The sequence below is a fragment of the Numenius arquata genome, chromosome 1 (genome assembly GCF_964106895.1).
Source record: "Numenius arquata chromosome 1, bNumArq3.hap1.1, whole genome shotgun sequence".
NCBI lineage: Eukaryota > Metazoa > Chordata > Aves > Charadriiformes > Scolopacidae > Numenius > Numenius arquata.
The window spans coordinates 44,995,107-45,015,394 of record NC_133576.1 but is presented as its reverse complement, the minus strand read 5'-3'; the positions used below and the strand labels follow the sequence as shown (position 1 = coordinate 45,015,394).

Genomic DNA, 20,288 nt, shown 5'->3' with positions numbered 1-20,288 from the left:
GGCGGGGTCAGTGACGCGACGTGACGTGACGCCGGCGGCGCGCACTTCCCGCCCTTTCTCCTTCCCGCCAGGCCGTTAGCGCCATGTGGCGCCGCCCTGGCCTCGCCGGCGACGCGCAGGTAGCGCGCGCGGCCTGCCCGGGCCTCGGGCCGCCCCTGCCCGCCCTGGGGTCGAGTCGTGCGGGGACCCCGCTGCGGAGATCGGCTCCCCGGGGGAGGAAGAGGAGGGGAAGGAGAAGGAGGAAGGGAAGGAAAAGAAAAGGAGAGGGAGGAATAGGAAGCGGCAAAGGAGGAGGCAGTGGTCGGCGCTGCTCGCTGGGCCTCTGAGGGCCTTGAGGGGGTGATGGCGGGGCCTTGTGCTGCGGGGTGACAGGCAGTGCCGGGCAGGGCTAGTGGTGGGATAGTGGGTTGTGTGGGGCTGGTGGGACCTCGACCCCTCTGTGTGGGGCTGTGGTGGCGGCTCAGGTGGGCTCCTTCCCACAGCGTTGCTCGGTAGTTTGCGGGCAAGGGTGAGGGACCCTCCGGCTTGTTCTCCGTTGCCTGTACTTGCTCTAGCATTCTGTTTTAGTGGGGGGAGATACTGAGTAGCAGCTTAAGCAGAGAAAATAAAACTTGTCTGTTGGAACTGCAGAGATGTGTGTCTGCCGTGGGGACTGCGACTTGAGAATTTTCTCCTTACCGTATATTTCATATCTCGATCCCAGTACTTCAGTAGTGTATTTTACTTGAATTCAGCTTCTGCCAAGTGAACAGAGCTATCTTTATGCCTGTACCAAATTGTGCTCCACAGATTGGGCAATACTGAATTGTCTCTCTGTCCTTCCTGTTTGCTGATACGCAGATGGTATTCTTCTATAGAGTCCTTTTGCCATATGTTTATTCCATACTTTCCCAAGACCTAAATGAGCTGTATTTTTCTTGAATCGTGTAACGTGGTGGCACTTGGCCATACTAACTTCGCACGAGCACTTCCTAAATGTAGCTTAGGGCATACAGTTCAAGTTAAAATATTTCTTCTATACCACTTATTGCGGCTCTGGTGCTTGTGAACCGTGAAGGCTGGAACTGGCGTGTTCTGTCCTTACAACTGTCTGGGTTTGAAAGACAGCAAATAAGAGTAGGAAGCAAAACTGAAAGGAAATGTTTAAGCTGAGGAAGTAGGGAAGCATAAAGAGAATTTCACTGAATCTCACTGAATTTTTTTTAGAGATGGAAGGGACCATAGAGATCATCTAGTCCAACTCCCCTGCTGAAGCAGGATTGTAGGAATTGTAGGAAACAGTTGGAAAGGATAGAAATTCCAGGGTAGCGTTGTCTGGATCAGTGATAATGACCTCCATTTGTCTTGTGCAGCTGGACTCCAGGGACTGTGGGGATGGCAGGTTTTGTACCTGTAGGAAATAGTTTCTTGTGTTCTGTAATACCCTCTTCCTTCTGAAATAGGATGTGGTACCTAAAGGATCTCATCTCATTTTTTCTACACCTTTCTCAATGCAGTGCAAAACAGTACTAAGATATGTTAGAATTTTGCTTTGTGAAAGCATATTAGTGGATTAATGTTTTATGCAAAGGACGTTAAACCTTTTTTATGTCTGTGTGTATACAGTAGCCTTTTTAAGATGCAGCAGTGCGCACATGTACATACAGCAGAAATTGGAGTTTAGGAGTTTTTTGGTACAGAAATTTGTCTATAATTTTAAAATTAATGCACATTCTCTTGGACTGTGGAATTATTTTATAACATTAGCTTAATGGCAGAAGAGGAAACTAGTAAAAATTTTGTCTTAATTTGGGATTAAATTGCTTTTATGTGGGATTGGGTGGCAAATAGTTGCAAATATTTTTTTGCTCCTCACAAAAGATGAATTCTTTTGGAAAAATACGTATGTCTCTAAAAGAGCTGTTGTAATTTAGCAAGATGACTGAGGATCTTGCAAATACTTGCGTTAAGTAAAAAAGTGAGTTATTGTATCTTTTACGACAGTCTTGAAACAATAGCTTGTTGTATGCATACCTGCTCTCATTATTAAAATGTGAGTGTTAATTTTTACAGCGTTCTGAGGTACATTGCACACATCTCAGGTGAAGAAACAGATGCAGAGAGGTCATATGATTTCCTTTAGGCCAGATTGGCAAAAATTAGATTACAGTCAAAGAGTCCATCTTGGAGACTTCTGGGTTTAGTTATTACTGGATAGTTCTCTTTTAAAAGGTTATGAATTTCTGAAACAATGTAATACTGTGGAATATTTTTGTCTGAGAGAGGAATTCATACAGAAAAACACTGGAAGGCTGTAGCAGTGTCTTTGGTTGGTTGTTCGTTTGTTTTTTGTTTGTTTGTTTTTATTTCAGAAGGCTGAGACCAAAGAAGAATTTGTTAAAGTGAGAAGGAAGGATTTGGAAAGGCTGACAACGGAGGTTATGCAGTTGCGGGATTTCTTACCCAAAATAATACATGGGGATATCCTGGGGACATTCCAGAAACTGGATGCTATTGAATCAAGTGAGTAGTACCACGTTACAAGCTCTTACAGTTTCTGCCAAACTACTTAGAACAAACAGTCATGCCCCTACGAATAGTTGTAGAGTTTATGGAGGTATTCCAGATTAAACGTTGACATTCAATGAATGCTTCAATAAATTAATGTGTTTGTAATGAAGAAAATTACAAACTGCATTAGAAATAATTAGACGTCAAATGAATCTTTAAAAATATTTTACTGTGGATAAAAACATACTTAGTTCAGGCAGTAAGGGAAGCTGTATCAGGAAAAAAGTGATTCCTCTGAGAAAAACCAAAAGTGTTTTGTTTTTCAAAATGTCACTTTAGATGCACAGCAAAAACCATGGCAAATAGGTGTGGATAAAAAGTTAAATTTGAAGGAAGAGATAATATCATTGTATTTAGCCTCTCTTGTTTTTTTAGCTTGTATGCTTTTATTGCCATAATTATTCATAATAATAATAATAATGATACGAGAAAAAAGTTGAAGACTCTCTGTTGTAAGGGTCTTTTTACTGCTGTCTCCAAAGTCCAGTTTTTCAGTGTTAGGATTCTCTGTGCGTTATTTTTTTACCAATTGCACCACTCCCAAAATGCCATCAGGACCAAATCTGAGTCGGCTCCATCCCCAGCCTGTAGTTTATGTGCAACAGTAACACTCACCTGTTCTGCTAGGAATTGGCTTTGTCTGAAAAGACAAAAAAAACAAGCACTGAGACAGATTACAGAGAGTGTATCTCTTCTAGATATGTCTAGATTAATCAAGTGATTAATTGAAAATTAATTTGCAACAGCTAGCTAAGAGTAAGATAGAGCCTCAAGGCCTGTCTCCAATACCAAGTAATATATCGGGGCAGAGCTTCCAGCTGCCTCAACGATCCACTCTTTGGAAAGATTCTTCTATGCCATCAAATCCTAACAGAGATGAGAAGACTGTACCACCTCTACTGCTGCCAGTTGAGGTGTCATCCGTGTCACAAGAAGTGATGTGTGGGAGCTGGAAATGCTCTCTTTATGCTATCAAGGACTGTTTCCAGTTGCATTCAATGTTCAAGATCCTCAACTAGTCAGATTCTTGTACTTTTATCAATCCTTAGTCTCCAGATTTCTTGTACTGATCCTCCTTAAGCTCCTTGTGCCAGGCATCAAGGAGACACTGTCAGGGCCTTCCAGCAGCAGATTTGTGACATCAATGTGGGGATTTTAAGACTTCCCTTCAAATGTTCTGCTGGCTGGCCAGTATTCTCTGGGTCCTTTGGAGGAGTACCTGAAGCTGTGTAAGCCTTTGAGCTCTCTTGAGTATATCCCTGCAATGGAGACTTCTCTTGCCTTTAATGAGGTCATTTGAACGCTTACTCAGACTCTTGCCACTACAGCTGGACAAGTCAAGTGGTGATTTTTGCTACTCCAATCTGCTCCTACCTCCGCGGCATGCAATAAGGCAGACTGAAAGGAGGCTTTGGAGCATATGGTTCACAAAACATTGGACATCACAGGGGCACAAGCAGCCTTCAGTCTCAGAATGGTGAGCTTCCTGGTGCTGTTCACTAAATGCGGTCTCTTGGTGTTGGCATATGAAGCTTACAGGAGTCCTGGCAGTTACTAGGGATGTTTTTTTTTCATGTTGTTCTTACAGAAGCCTAATGAGTGACTAGTTCATCTCTCTATACTTTCATCAGCTATTGCAGTTTTCTAAGAATTGTAAACATGAAGTGGTTAGCAGGTTCTCCTGCTCCTCAAGAAGTGCAGATGGTGGTCAGAGACTTTTAATGCTTCTGGCCCATTCTGTTGTGAGACTGATGGAATCTTGAATAGTTTTGGGAAACCTTGAGTGAGATCTTTGCGTGTTTCACTTGTATATCTGGGTCAATAGGATACCCATTTGCAATAGGAGCATCCCATAGGTGGTATCTGAGTTCTGAGCTGGCAATGGTCAGTGCAGCCAACATCTACTTTTTGGGCTGGCATCAGGGTCTTCACTAAGGCTTTTGCCAGGGTAGTGGTTCATTTCAAAAAGAAAGGTCCATTTTATTCTCACTATCCTCCTCAGGAAGAGTGTTTGGCTCCAGGAATCTTAGAAAAATAGCTCCAACAAATTTTCTCTACTGTTATGCATACGTTTAGTGGAACTCGCTCCATGGTGGAAATGTTAAAAATTGCATTTAACATTGATCTAGCATTTGGATCAGTAGAATTGGAATTCCATCACTTGTTGGCATTCATCATAATTGTACTAATTTCTCCACCTCCCAGAGCTTTGAGATTAGGTCTCCATTTCAGAAAATCTCCTGGTGTGACCTACGGCACAGATGAGAATGAGCCCGCCTGAAATGCAGGCCTCCTCTTCTTCCATTGTGCTCATTGCCTTGTTCTGCTTTTGAGTCACTGTCTCTCCTGGGGGCAAATAGCACCTCTTCCCAGAGTCTGGTTCACCACTCCAGGGGTAAAGTTATATATTTCCTGTTTATGTAAGGATGCCATTTCATATTTCTTGCTCATGCAAGTTGATAGCAAAAGCTGCTTCTTCACTTGGTGGAGGCAGACAGTCTGAGTCTCAAGATTTTAATGTCAAGAGGTGAGAAACTTTATTACTGGGGGTTGGAACTTGAGCCAGTGGGAGAACCTGTTGGGCTTCGCTATGTTCTGGTGTGTGGGATCATGGTGTGCGGGAGTCAGGGGCACAGCTGCTGTCTTCAGTGTCAGCAAAATGTCTGCCACTGTCTCAGGAGGCTGTCCAGTGTCAGGACTGGTGCATGCAGCCTTGAATTTGCTTTCAGAGCAAGGGTGTGCACAGCTGGGAGAGCTGACTGGGGATAATAGAGAGCGTTTCCAGAAATGAGATCCAGCTAGATCATCTCTCTTCATCAGCTTCCACTATTACCTGTTTGTTTCCGTTGGCATAAAATGTGATACCTTACAGGAGGCTGGCACATCTGTCTTTTATCTGGACAACTTCAAAAGATACAGGTAGCATCGTATTAACACTCAGTAAATACTATTCCCCCTTCTCCTGGCTTAGTTTTGCTTCCAAGAGCTTTGAAGTCTGCCAGGGAAGGATTTGGCATCTTTGTGTGTCTGCTGGCTGTGCTGATACTGGATTTGGAGTGGCTCCATCCTCTCAAGGGCTGGAAGTGATTCTTCTCATTCAGGAGAGCTTGTTTCCTTGCAGCAAGAGAGATTTTCACTGGGAGTTGCGTTCCACTGGATGTACTTACCTGGCAAAGATAAACAGGTTCTTGGTCTCCCACTGATAAGCAGAGCATGCGCTAGACTCACTAAAGACATCTTTCTGTCAAGGACTTAAGTCTAACACCTACGTAGTAATAGGTCCATGGGACAGAATTTTCTTTACTTGATGGAAGGAAAGAAAGTTTCCTACCACTGACCAGAGTTATTCTCAAAAACCTCAATGAATCCATTCTGCACTTTCATTTCATCCATTCTTTTCCTTTGGATTGCAGGTTAAAAAGAATTGAGTGCTCAGAGAGAATGCCCTGGCATGTATTTGTTTCCTAGGAGTGGACCCTTGACTGGCCTCTTTGGTTTCTGTTAAAAAGTCTTGGTGTTGATGGCTTAGAATCACGCAAGGGCTGAGTGGAAATATTTTCCACCTCTTTAGAAAAGCTGTTAGTAGCCACATCATCTTCTTTCATACCTGCTACTCAAAGCAATGTATATATATTTGAAATGATAACATTTTTGTCAATTAGGACCAAAACAGAAAGGAAATTACTTCCAAACAATATAGAATTACTAAATAAAATGCCGGAATCCAAGCTCTTTAGATAATAAGGACTGTTTCTTTCAATGATGTTATCTTTTTTTGATTGAATTTGATATGCTTTTTGGTAAATACGTTCAAAATTATTGACCACGTGTAAGGGGAAGTATCTGAAGCGTGTTAAGCTGTAGACCATACTCTTATGATCAAGGGTATGGTGCTCAAAGTGGGGTGCAACTTCTTTTTCAAGCTAACCAAAATTGCAGTAGATGTTGTTTGGACATTACTCTTTGGAATTACTTAAATGTGTTTCTTGGTTTTTTTGGGTTTTTTTTCAGTATAAATACTAAGCATCCAGAACTGTGGTTTTTAAAGTAAAATACAATACACAACAATTGTTAAAAATTTCCTTCAAAGTGAATTTTTAAAAACAGACATCATGATTGTGCAATACAATACTTCTAATTTCATTTCCATTCACTAAAATAAAGCATCTAAATAGAAATGTGTTTCTGATAACATCAGGGTTTAATTTTTTGAAGAGTTCCTAAAATTTGCTTGTCACTGATATAATGTTAACTCTTAAAATACTTTATAAGCATTATTTTAAAGTGTTTGGAGTAGTTGCATTTCATTCTTAGTATTCATATAATTTGTCCATTCTATATTGAAACACTCACTTTTGACTGATCTTGGTATTCTTTTTCTTAGATTTTCACTATACTCACTGACTTTCAAAGATAGCAGGCATGAAAACCATCATGAAAACAAACAAACAAAAAATGTAGGAAATTGAGTAAACTTTTAAAAATCCCTGAGGAGCTCAGTTTCAAAATAATATCTTATCGACACACAGTATTTAACAGCTAGATGTAATTCTTTTGGTCTTTTACTGTTTTAAATCAGAAACATCATGTTCCTTTAGTTACTTAGAAGAGCTGTTGAAATGTGGCGATATTCTGGCGACATACCAGTTTAGCCACTAGGAGGTGATCTAATACAAGCAAATAGTTAAAGTACCTCATTATATTTGCCCTTGGTGGATTCTTTTTTCTTGAATGCAGGCCCATTGGTCATAACTTAATACTTCATTTATCTGATTTATTCTGTCACAGGCATGGAGAAAAAGGAGGAGGAAATAGAGCAGCTGAAAATGGATTGTGAACACTTCAGAGCCCGTCTGGATACAGCCCAGGCAGATTGCATGAGAGAGAAGAAGGTAGATTTTCTGTCAGAGTATTCATATCTGTATGCTTGAGTTTTAATAACAAAGGCAGTAATGATCAGTTTTTCATGTTCATGTCACAAAATGCATCCTCAGCCTGAAAAGCAGTCTGACATTTCTGTTCATATAGTCAGGTGATGGGTAAATTACTTACCTATAAGTTCATAATGGATGTGGTTTTCCCCTTGATATTTCCAGAGCAAAAGGGTCGATATTACAACTAGAAAAAATATAATAAGATGCAGTACAAAAAAAGTATTCAAGGTGTACAAATGGAGGTACCAACTGATAGTCAGTCTCCCACTTACGTACCTAAGTCTTGTGTAACTGCATATAGCTCTCTTAACTTCCATACTGTGTGAGAAGCAGTTGTATGGGGTTGCGTTACAGGCTTCTTGGCAGGGTTCATTTTGGTGTATGTAAAGTTAAAAACAAACCATTAGTATTTTGGTTATATTAATGTGCTGAAGTAAAACATTGGGTATTCAGGAAGATTGTGATGTGGCTGGCGTCAAAAAGTCCTTTGTGGAATCAGTTCCTTTGAATTTAATGTAACTATAACGTATTTTCAAAGACGACAACAGAAGATAATGTAAGCAACGCAATGTACAAAATTAAACTGGCCTCTCTTTTGGCTTGCTGAAAGCTGTGTACCTTTGTTTAGTTTTAATAGTCTTCCTCAGTGCACCTATTGATCCAATTCCCATGTACAGCTGTGCGTCAAAGAACAATTACAGGGCTCCTTTTGCTCTGTCAATATTGCATTTAGTGATTATGAGAGGAGAGATTCTTAACAATCTGAGGTGTTCTTAGCAAAGACCTTAAACTTCTCAGACTGTGGGTCTTCTGTGAAGCCATTGGAGTTCAAATAGGCTCATAAAGACTAGTGGCTTAATTTCTCAGAGGTGTGAGAATTGGTTGTGATTATTTACTGCAAAAGTTAATTTCCTTGGAGCTGATAGCTATCTTCAGTAGTGAGCAGAAGCTCACTTTGTTGGGGTTCTAGAGTTAGCATCTGCCAGCCTTGGGATTGCACAGAGACAGGCGAATCCCCAGAAACTATTTTGTTTTTGAAAAGGAATAAATGAAGAGTTCAGAGCTACAGTTTTAGGACATATCTGCGTTTACGAGTCATTCTGGAATGGGGTTTGATAGGAATGTAAAGTATTATGGAGTAGCTGTTTATTTGGATATTCCTTACTTCAAAATAAGTATATTCTGGGATAGCTATTGCAGTTTGGCAATAGGTACTCATTAATTTTGCTGTGCACCCAGGTCTTTAATTGTGCAAACATCTAGGATGAAATTTCTGTAAGATTTAATGGTGCTGCGTTAGATATTAACGAAATCGGCCCCACTCTTTATTCTTATTAATATTACAAAATAAATGGCAGGTGGTTTAGGTTTGTGGTTTCTTTTGGATGAAAGTTTTACTTAAAGCATGGATAGTTTACTAAGAGTAGTTGTTGGTGTTCCTGCTCAAAGCTCTTTTTTTCGTATCTTTGCTGTTGTGCAGTATACACTGGTTTTCTAAATGGCTTCTGTTACACGCCACAAAGGTGTATTTGTCTGAGTGGATTGTGGTTATGTACATTGTGAAATCCTTTAGCTCTTTGGGATAAAAGAAGATGGGGTATGTGTATGTGTGATTTTTTTTTTTTTCCTGTTAATCACTTTGTGTGGTGTTTTTCATTTGATTGCTGTTCTGCTATAGGCATCCTTGCATGTAGTTTCTAAATTATTTTCTACTTACTTATTTTCTGAAGGAAAAGGAAATGATTCACTGAAATACACACACAATAAATGTGTTTTCTGGTTGAGCAGTGCCCTTTTAGGGGATCATAAGTCAATGTTTTGCATTTCAAAATTTCTGCGCAGTGCTGTTTCACTGATTAGGGAATTGCCATGCTTTCTGAACCTGAGCAAAACTTAAAGTGCACATTATTCTTAGCTAATGCCTTCTTTGTCTGTCTTTTCATAGTTATGTACTTAAGCACTGCTGTGTTCTCATGCCTTGACCCTTTCCTGAAGATGGTGGTGTTGCACAGCGTAGTGATTGCTTTGTGATGTGAACTCTCAGGAGTGTTGCTTCCAGCTAGGTTATTTGCTTTTGCAGGCTCCGTTTATTTTCCTGGCTCTTGAATGTACTATTTTGTTTTCCTTGCTTCGTACCTTTGTTCTGATGTTGCTTTTGATCTGTTAAAAATTCCGGCATTTCTTGTGCTGGCTTTGCATCCTTGCTGGGGAATCTAGCTTTGGTATTAGAGTTTTATGTCTTACTATTATGTATTAGCATCCAAATGCAAAATGCAAATAAAATGTATTAAAAGACACATTTCCTAAGACAAGGACAGTGCAGAAAAGAAAAGCAGGGACAATACAGGTGTTAGACAAGGAAGATGCCTGATACGCATGGTGGCAGAAAAGCTGATAGGTCTGGCAGTGAGTTATTTAAAAGATAAAATTTGGCTAACGTGCTTTAAAATGATCAAAGTATTAAGTAGTAAGAGACTTCTATGCCTAGGGAATCAGTAGCAAGTGTCAGTGTTTTGCATATATTAAACGATAGGGTGAAAGAGACTTCAGAGACTAAATATGCACAGAAATCTGCTTGATAAATTTAATTTGAATTTTACAAATCCTAGCCTGTGTGTTCCATCAGCAGCATGATAAAGCAATGCAAATCAGGCTGTCAGGTGTGATACAGAAGGCTAGGTAGGTTATTGATGACAAACAAGTAGCTTCATAGTGCATAATAATACTACCATGTTACATAAATTTTCAGATGAGTTTATGTTTCTGTTCCTTCCAAATCCTCAACACAAAACATTGAGGTGAGCCCCTAAAATGACAAGATACTTATTTTAAAATCTTGATGGGAGTACATGGTCGAAAGTTCTATTCTGTTTACTTGCTTTCAAAATTGACGTAGAAGATTCCTTCTCATTTCCCTGGACTTCATCCTGATAGCTGAAGACGCAGGGGAGGTTGGGCTGAGGAGGGTGCTTTCTGCGGTGAATTTGAAAATCCCATGCCCACAAAATGGGCAGAGCAAGATCCTTCTCTTCTTTTGACACTGTGTGATCTGTGATTCTCTTTCTCTTCTAATACTTGAGTTAGCATCATTTTTCTTGTGTCTTTCCCTGCAGCGCTGTCTAATACCACCCCACACTTAGCAGGGAGCCCTCATCAACCCTGAGAGACCACAGACTGTGGTATCCCTGCCGTCATCTCACTGTCCGCACTAGCTCTATAGCTGAGAAGTGCAGCAGCTTCACTATCTCTGTGGCAGTTGGTAGCAAGCCAGTGAGACCTAGTATCATACCTAATCTCATGGTATTCTTCTGGCCAGCTTTCCATGCGAGTTGAAAAAAATACTGCCAAATTGAACTTGGGTCCTGGTTGTGTTGGACTGCTCTGTTCTCTCTTTATGCCTTGTGGCAAGGAGCACTGAGCAGCTTGCTTAGGTGATGGATGTGTGGTGGTGCATGGGCTTTCTTGGTACGAACTTCAAACTTCAAACCTTAGATGTGTTTTTCCAGGGACTCCATCTTACTTTGCCACTGCTGGTCAAAAATATGCCAATGGAAAAAAGTTAGAAGAGACAACAGTATTTATCTTAGATATCCAGCAACACTACCACATTGGCTAAGGCAGAAGTCTGTTTTGGAAAACAAAACAACCCTCCCTTCCTAAAAGATGTTTCCAGTATCTTTTGTAAGGTGTCTGGAAAGGCTGACTTCTGATGCTGAAATCCCTTCTCTCTCGAAGAGATGTGTAGCTATTTGCTTAGGAGGAGTAGCGTCTCTTATCAGACTTCTCTAGGTGCCGCTCAGTCTCAGTGGGTCACTTGGTCTGACCTTGTGGACAGGCTTCTGGTTACTGTCAGCCTCCACGATGTACTTACTACTTAGATATAGCTCAGGAGGGAAGGTATGTGTCTGCAACTGCTGTGAGTTTGCCACCCCACCCCCTCTATTCCCTTCTCCCCATTTCATATATGGCCATGATGTTGTTTCTTGTTGTGTCCCTTAGCCTAGAAACGTGATTTGGCTGACATGAGGTGCAACCAAAATTTCCTTATGCTATTTCAGGAGAAACTAGACCTCCGCCAGCAGCTGAATGAGGCCAAACAGCAGCTCCTGCAGCAAGCAGAGTATTGCACAGAAATGGGTGCAGCGGTGTGCACGTTGTTGTGGGGTGTATCTAGCAATGAGGAAGCTGTTAAAACCCTTCTAGGAGGAGTAAGTATGGCAGGTGAATACTTATTGGTGGTAACGCTGTTAGGCCCTTAAAATGAGGACCTTGATCAGTAAAACACTTTAATGTAAGGATTTATTTCAGAAAACTAATTGGACTGTGAAAATGTTTTCTGAATTGTATATTCTTTGGGAACCATCCATTCTCATTTAAGAAGTGTTAGAACTATAAAGTGTTATGAACCAGTCTGGGAATAAATGCAGTGATTAATTGATAACCAACAAGGATTGTCTGTTTTCCACCACACACAGTTAAACTGGAAGCAAGGCTACAGCTAGAAGAATTTAAGTATCTTTGCAAGGTAACAGAAGAAGAAAATAATTCTTTGGCACATGGAGCAGTTCCCATGCCTGTAGAGAGCTTGGAGGAGCTGTTTCCATGGAAGGAAGACATCCATCAGTTCTCAACTTCTTTAAATCTTTGTGCTGCCTTAATTCTTGCATGAGTCTTGGAAATTTAGAGAGCCTAGCTGCTTTGAGTCTAGTGAATCTTACTAAATCTTCAGCGTTAAACGTGGGCAGGTAGCTTATTTGAAAAAGCCATCACAGGAACAGTTAAAGACAATAGTAATATTACAACTAACACAGTTTCACTGCCGAGTGCAGCTGATGGAATTAGGAGGGATCAGAGGAGCAGGCCTGATGAAAATATGATTTTCAGTCTTGTCACAGCCAACATGAGGAAAAAATTGTTGTATTCAATCTGAGTGAACTGATGCCACAGTTTCATCTGACTTGATTTTTCAGCAGCGTGATGAACAGCTGAGTTAATGGGATTAGTTTATTATAATAAGTGGAAACTAGTGTGTTTGTAAGAGGTTTTTCAGTTTGGGTGCACCAAAATACAATTGTAATTTTATATTGGATATTAGAAAGCTGTACAGTGATACATTTTGGTGATAATTTCTGATGATTCAAGATCCAAGCAGCAACAACTACTAAGAAAAAAAGTCCGCAAAAACACTGTATAAAGCAGTTTAAAAAAAAAAAAAGGCAGGTGGATACTACAGAGCCCCCATATAGCAACAAAACTAGTATAAAATTACATTCCCTATTTTCAGAACATTTTATAGCTGTAAGACTCGACAATATTTAGTGAGTAGCCGTTGTTATTTGACTTGTGAAATGGTATTGAAATGGTATGTTTCCCACAAAGAAAACACTAGCAGTGATGGAAATGACCTTATTTCTATAAGATGAGAGTAAAATTAATAGAAGCCTTGTTGAAAGCAGTCTTAAGTATAAAAATTAAGTAGAATTAGGTAAATCCAAAACTGTTACCTGATGATTTCTATAAGGGTAAATAGCCCAATTGTGAAGATGCAATACTTCTCTTCCTAGGTTTGTTTGAAATGCAAAATAGAATTGTAGAATAGTTAGAGTTCGAAGGGACCTTAAAAATCATCTAGTTCTAACCTTTCAATCCCCCTGCGCTGGGCAGGGACACCTCCCACTAGACCAGGTTGCTCAAAGCCCCATCCAACCTGTCCTTGAACACCTCCAGGGATGGGGCATCCACAACTTTTCTGGGCAGCCTGTTCCAGTGTCTCACCATCTTCACAGTAAAGAACTTCTTCCTAATACCTAATCTAAATCTACCCTCTTTCAGTTTAAAACCATCATCCCTTGTCCTATCACTCCACTCCCTGATAAAGAGTCCCTCCCCAGGAGCCTGTAGGCTCCTTTTAGGTACTAGAAGGCCAGAATACTTCTTCTGTAGTCATTCCCAGCAATCATTAGAGCCCATTGAACTGTTATACTTCTGGTGAAGGTCATAGCAACATTTTTGATCATTGTTTTCTTGTGATGGTGTACATAACATGGTAAGAAAGATGCCTGGGTTTGCAACAAGACTACTAGGAAAAACATGAACGGATTGTGTGGCATTGCGTCAACCACAGATTACAACTGGCAATGAGTCAGGTTATTAAAAGATGAAGGAGATTTGTCATATGCAGTTTTTTGGTTTGGGTTATTTTTGGACAAGTCACACAACATCTTCCTCCCTCCCCTGAGAAGGTGTTATGGACTTTGAAACTTGCTCATATTTAAGCATATGGGGAGGGTGGCATCAATTCAAAATCATTTCATGCCTTAGAGAGCAGCACTCAAGCTTTTTTCAGTCTTTGCACAGGTATGGAAATAGGTGTTTCATACAGTCCTATAATGCAGATCGACTGAAATGATGTTTGGGACCAATATAATTTGTGTCCGTATGGGCTGGGAAAGTCAAAATTCAAGCAGCAAATTTGAAATGTAACACAAGTAGTTTTCAAGGCAATGGGGGAGAGATGTCTACTGTTTCTGCCCGTGCATAGTGTTTCTAGAGAGCACTTGAAGAGACATCCAGAGAAGCAGCATGAGGGAGAGTTTGCAAGGATGCCTACCTGCATGTGCCAAAAAAAGAAGTAAATTAATTCCCATCAGATTGTTTTAGATGCCTTTCAAACAACTTCAGCCAGATATCCACATGACAGGGCTCTCGCGTGGAAATGCAAACTGAAGGTTTGATTTCTGAACAGCATCCAGGCTTGCTTCAACTTGAGACATTTTGGATCCTACAAGGTGGTCTGCTGCTTCAGTTATCTGCTATGGTGACAAGCAGCTTTATATTTTATAGCAACAATTTTGCACATTAACTGATGTTTTCACATAGGAGTTACTTGGACAGCAAAGGGTTCATTGCACCATCTGAGCTCAAGCACCTTAATGGCTGCTCTCAGAGCTGTCCTTATCTCAGTGTCAGTGGGTAAGACATTCTTCAGTCCCATGAAAATACTGTCAAGCTAAGAGACTGCACTGAGTACGTAATGTTTGCTATTTATAAACCCAATTGGTCTCTGCTGCAGCTCCTCAGACCTCACCGCTATTAATTAATGGCTATTTGGAAAGAAGGTTCAGCAGAGGGGACACCAGCAGCACGCCAAGAGACTGGCAAATAGAAGATTTTGCATGTTTTCTGTGCAACATACCAACTACTTGGTTCGATTAGTACTCTATTATGTTCCCTTGTGAATGCCTATTTTCGTAATAGCTTATACTAGTCTGCTGTAGTAGGCTCTCTTAATTTCCTCTCACGCCCTCTGCTTCTTGAAGTATAGTCACTGCTTAAGTTAAAATTGCCATCTTGGAGGTGTGACGTCTGTGTAAGTATAAAAAGTACATCCAGCATGTGCAGAAGTGCACGTTTTTCCATTCTCTTTCCCCACGATCCCTTCATTCCTGTTATTCTGGGACCACGGTATCATTTGTGAAGATACTCCGGTTGCTGGAGTCACCTGACAGGAACTGTACATCTTTGATGTGGTGAGTGTGCAGCAGTGGAGGAATACACAAATATTAGCAGTAGCTTTGCACATATTGTGAAAGCAGTAGTTTAAACAAAATACTAAAATTTTCAGTCACTTTGCAAAAAAAGTTCTAGCATTTTTTGGGCTGTCCCATTGGGTCGCTGCCAGGAATGACTAAAAGTTTCAGCTGCTTCATAAAACAACTGGCAAAATTATTAAAGGCACTGGGAAACCTGGGATTATGGGCTTTCTGCTAGGCTATTTCTGTTATGAAAACCAGCATCCTGTGTTGGAATGCTATTTCACGCAATGTTTTACAGGTCAGAATTACTAATAAACAGAAATGTTTCTCTCCATTCTTCTTTGTGAGCTCTCTCTACACCTCTGACCAGGCTCTTTGACCTGCCCTGAGCTGTGTACTTTTGAGGTGGCTGCTTGCTCAACCAAGATACCCTAAAATGGAGGAGTATTCCAGCTGAGGGGAGAAGACTGCATAACATAATTACAGGCTGTACTCCTGTTTATATGCTCTGGCGTGATGATTGCCTTTCTCATGTGACATTGCTGATGTAAATTCAACCCGTGACCCAGGGGAGACCTCCATTTCCTTTTCTAAAGAGCTTCTACCTAGCCCATTGTTCTTCATCCTGTACTGAGCAATTAATGAATCCTGTTAGGATCCAATTGAATTTTGCTTTTTTTCTGGGTATTTCATTGATTTTCTTAGGAAATCCATGGCAAGTCACTACATCAGGCTGCTCTCCAGTCTTCAGCTGGGTAGGGTTTTCACAAAAGCTGCTGTAGTAGCCCAGGTAAACGGGAAACACCTGGTGCAGCTATTGCGAAGCAAAGAGATGATATCCTCACTTTTGAAAATAAGCTTTAATTCTACTGTTTGATATATATTATTGTGGGTTTAGGAGATAAATATGTAATGGTTTATTTTTATAAATGAATGTAGCATTGAGTAGTTTCCCATTTTATTCTGAGGTAATGGTTTCAAATATTAGGGGATCAAATGTGTCATTTAGCGCATACCTGCTATTTTCTGTTGTTTTTTGAAGTAACTGGATGTTTTAGTGGTTTTGAAGATGGTCCAGTTTTGCTGTAGCATCTAATAATCATAGTTTGTATGTAGTGTGTATAATCTTTTTTTCTCCTCCGTGCTTGCAGAGTAAAGCAGTGAAGTTTTTCACAATCACTGCACAGACCATGGAGAGCTTTGTGAAGTCATTAAGTGAAGACATGAAACAGCAGGATTTGGATTCTGATGAAAACCAGTTTGTATTAGCTTTGGCAGGGATTGTAACAAGTAAGTTAATGTTATCTCTCAGAATAGCATTCCACATGTACTGGGAATTTCTATATTGCCTTATACGTGCCGCGTAAATACAGGTTTTCAAAGTCAGGTATTTAGTCAATGTTGACTAAATATTGACTTCCTAGTCAATATTTAGGGTGACTTCCTAGTCTTCTGAAGTTATAGCAGATTTTGTGATGTCTGTGACCCAGTTAAGGATTAGACAGGTGAGAGCCATTGAGTTCTGAAATTCCCTAACGTGTTCAATCTGAAGTAAAACAAGGACCATTCTACTAGTCTTGTATGCTCACCTTAGTTTGTAAATGTCAAGCAATTTACTTTCTGAATTTCCAATAAAGCTAACATCTTCAAGATGTATGAATTAGGGATGATGTGAGTAGATCAGCCCCATCTTAAGGTGTGTGTGTGTGTGTGTGTGTTCAGAATTTTTAAACTGCTTAGGAATGTTGTTGCTGCCAGATGGACCCCACCTGCACTGTCCATAGTTCTAAGGGAAAGAAAAGGCAATAAACCTGTCTTCCATACTAAATGTTTCTTATTAGGGTCAAAAAATAAGTAGAAAGCCACAGCTCTAGCTTAGTATGACTGCCTCTGGCTTGGAAGGCTGTGAGAAATGGGGTTGATATGTCATTTGCATGTTTGTGAAACTGTACAACTGTCAAAATGGTGCTAATGACATGGTGCAAAATGGATGAAACCTACAAATAAGAGAATTTGGCATTAACAGCCTTTTTGAATGTGTGATTTTTAGGTGTTGTGGTACCATTAAACACGGTAATACAAAACAGTATGTGATGCATTATGCCACTGTACTAAGGCGGAATCCAGTTCTCCAGTTGCTTCATTTAAAAAAAAAAACAAACAACGAAAAAAGCATAGCAAAAGGAAAGTTTGGACAAAGAGAATGTTTAAAGGTGGAGGGTGAAGGGTGTTGGGGTTCTGCCTGTGGAGGAATCAGGATGATGGAACAAAATCTTGCTTCACTGAAACTGATACAAATTTTTCGAGTGGAGTCACTATTACCGAGATTTCTCTCTTTGTCTCTGTAATTTGGGAGGTTGCTGAAACTCATGTGATAAAGGTTAGAGTCAGATGGTTGATGTAGAAGGTACCAGTGTAATCCTCCTAGTTATGCTGTAAAGTAGTATTCCACTAGAAAGCGTTATTAAAAGAACACTGTGGAGGTGGTCATGAAGTGCCAAGTATTCAGAAGTTAGAAAAGACCAGAACAGTAGTTCTCAGTGCAGTCTTAACCCATTCCAGTGTGTACAAACACTGCAATAACAGTCTTTAATTATAAGCTGTGTCCAGGCTAGTACTTCTCCTTATTCTGAGGTTAAAAAAGGCATCATGGTGTACGTGCATAGGAGAGAGAACCTGAGGCTGCATGGAAGTGGAAGAACTGTATTGTGCAGCAGATTCCCAAACTTGCCCTGAACGGGAGGCCAGGGAACCAGGTTCTCTCACTAGCTACATACACCGCACTTCACGCATTTGGAGGAGGCTTGGCCAGACGCAGCGTATGAAGAAGCTCGGTTTGATGGAAGATACCCCTTGCACATGAGGATAAATAAGGGAAAATACTGAAGGAAAGTCTGCTTTCGAGCAGCAGTCTTTAGAAATCTTTGCCTTTTGGTTTGTGCATGAGTAATGCAGTGCTTGCAGAAAGGTAGGAAAAGAGCCTTTGAGCAGATGTCCGCAAGAGTTTTGGTTGTGTAATGTGCCAGGTATATTGGATTGAGTAATTGTAAAACAATCTGCAATCTCTTTTCTTTGAAGTGGGACCTATAATAGTCAGCTTTGCTTCAGTCCCACGTTATTTGTGGATGAATCCAACCTTTTGTTTCGTAATTCACTGTGTTAATATTAGGACACTGGCCACTGAATAAACATTTTAATTACCAAAGTAGAATTATGAAGGAGTTTGACCAGTATAATTTGCTGCTTCAGTATTTGCTCTGTAGATGAATATATTTTGAAGTTTATATAGATGCCATAATTCATTCTTCACAGCTGACATATCTTTTTAGTGGTCCTGATAATTAGCATAAACTTTTGTTTCAAACATGATTTTTATTTTGATGTTTTGTGTTCTCTCACAGATGTGGCTGCTCTGGCATGTGGCCGTGAGTTCTTGATTAGTTCAAGTCGTGAACTACTGGACACAATGATGCACCTCCTGGGAGACATGAAGCCAGGACTCTGTACCAAATTTAAAGTGTATGATGACTTTTTTTTTTTTTTTTTCCTTTTAAATGAAATGCACTGTCTTGTAATGTAGGTCACAGTGATGACAGTAGTTTTCACACTCTCCCATTATTTCCTGTTCTGGAGAGGAAACATAATTTTTGGAAATGTATTTCACAGTAGCATTCCTTGCAGATATATTGAGCTTGGCTACAAGGCTGGCTTTATCCAGGTTCTGTGTCTTTGGAAGTCTCTCAAGCACCATAATACTTGTAGAGATGAGCAGGGATGCACTCTTCTACTTTAGGAGGGGCTTGTGAGTTGAGGGTCAGATAAGGAAGGTGTGAGGTCAAGTTTTAAAACAGAGGATGTGGGAAATGTGGACTCCTATTTATTCCCTTCCAGTATGAAGACTGTAAAATACTAGGTCTGCTTAGTGAAGAAAGTGAGCTAAGAGCAAAAATTAAATTAGTTTATGCTACTTAGTAGCCAGAAGCACCATGTGCTTGTATTTGTAAAAGGTAATGCCTATAAAGGGACCTTGTGATACGGCATTGTAAAGAAAAGGCCATGTTACATAGTTCAGATGCTGGAAGAGTTGTGCTTTCTAGCTGATCAAGAGATTAAATAAACTATTGTCTTTGCCTTTTTCTCAGAGCTGTTACAAGCTGAGGATATATGGCCTTGACCAAGGAAATTACTGTGGCTTAATGAGTACTTGCTCATCTGCTAAGCTGTGGGCACTTGCCCCCATACATCTGGTTAGTTTGTTCATGAAAATGGCTTAAACCAGTGCGGTGGGTTTTTGTTTTGTTTTTTTCATAAATGGGACACACACACACACAAAAAGAATTCATACCCAAGCTGGCTGTCACAGCTCAGCTGACAAACAGCAACCCTGTCAGCTACCATAACTTAACTGTGTCCATGCACACTTTTAGGCAGGTTGTACGTGATAGGCATGAAATCAGGCTCCGTCTTAACTCTGGATAGGTTTTATCTCGCCTAACCTCAGCTATCAGAAAGCAAGATGTCAAGTATCTGCTAACTGTCTGGGCTCCTTCCCACAGCCCGTGGAAGGAGATGATGCTGTCTGATGATTGCGCTCTCAGCCTGTGTCAGGGGGAGCAAGTTGCCCTCTGAAGATGCTTGCCTTTCCCCGTTGGGTGGCGAGGGGCAAGCTGAGTAGCCTGTGCTGCTGGTAGTTGTTCGATGCTTTTGATGTCAATCATTTACTGCGTTTCCCAAGTGTTGGTGTTGAAGGTCAGCACTGAAAAACAGGGTAGTTAACTCTTGCAAACAGTGGGGTGTTTTTTTGTAAAGCCCCAACTAAAAGATTTTTATGAGAATCTTAGCTTAAGAATGAAAGGATAATTTTTGCCTTCATGTATATAACAAAAAAAAAACCACAACCCCAAACAGGAAAAGAGGACCTATACTGTTTAAAAATCTGTACAGAAAAAAAGAAAAAGAACAAGAGAGCACTTTATTTTGAGAGAAGGAGGGAGAGGAAAGTGTTCCTGAACACACACTCTGAACTTCAAGCGAATGTGTGTCTATGGGTCCAGATAGATTATTTTTTTGATCATGTCAGATTGCATTAATGTAATTAGACTGTGTAATTGGATTTGAGACCTTTCTTTTGAATTGATGTTTTGGGTGGTTTTTTTTACTTATATTTGAAAATCTGACTGCTTTGCAGAAGAATTACACATGGTGATATAAACTTGGCTGCCATACAGCAATACTGATAAAATATACATAAAACAATCCCATGAAGTGG

The 20,288-nt window shown here is 40.3% G+C and overlaps 1 protein-coding gene across 1 annotated transcript in view; it reads left to right on the top strand.

Moving 5' to 3' along the window:
* The first annotated feature begins 83 nt into the window (after window positions 1–83).
* HSF2BP (heat shock transcription factor 2 binding protein) overlaps window positions 84–20,288 on the top strand; it is a 34,425-nt gene continuing 14,220 nt past the window's right edge. The window contains exons 1-6 of the mRNA XM_074156887.1: window positions 84–119; window positions 2,352–2,502; window positions 7,339–7,442; window positions 11,543–11,692; window positions 16,171–16,309; window positions 18,421–18,538. Of these exons, the coding sequence (XP_074012988.1) occupies window positions 84–119; window positions 2,352–2,502; window positions 7,339–7,442; window positions 11,543–11,692; window positions 16,171–16,309; window positions 18,421–18,538 (698 nt within the window). The remainder of the gene's footprint in view (window positions 120–2,351; window positions 2,503–7,338; window positions 7,443–11,542; window positions 11,693–16,170; window positions 16,310–18,420; window positions 18,539–20,288) is intronic.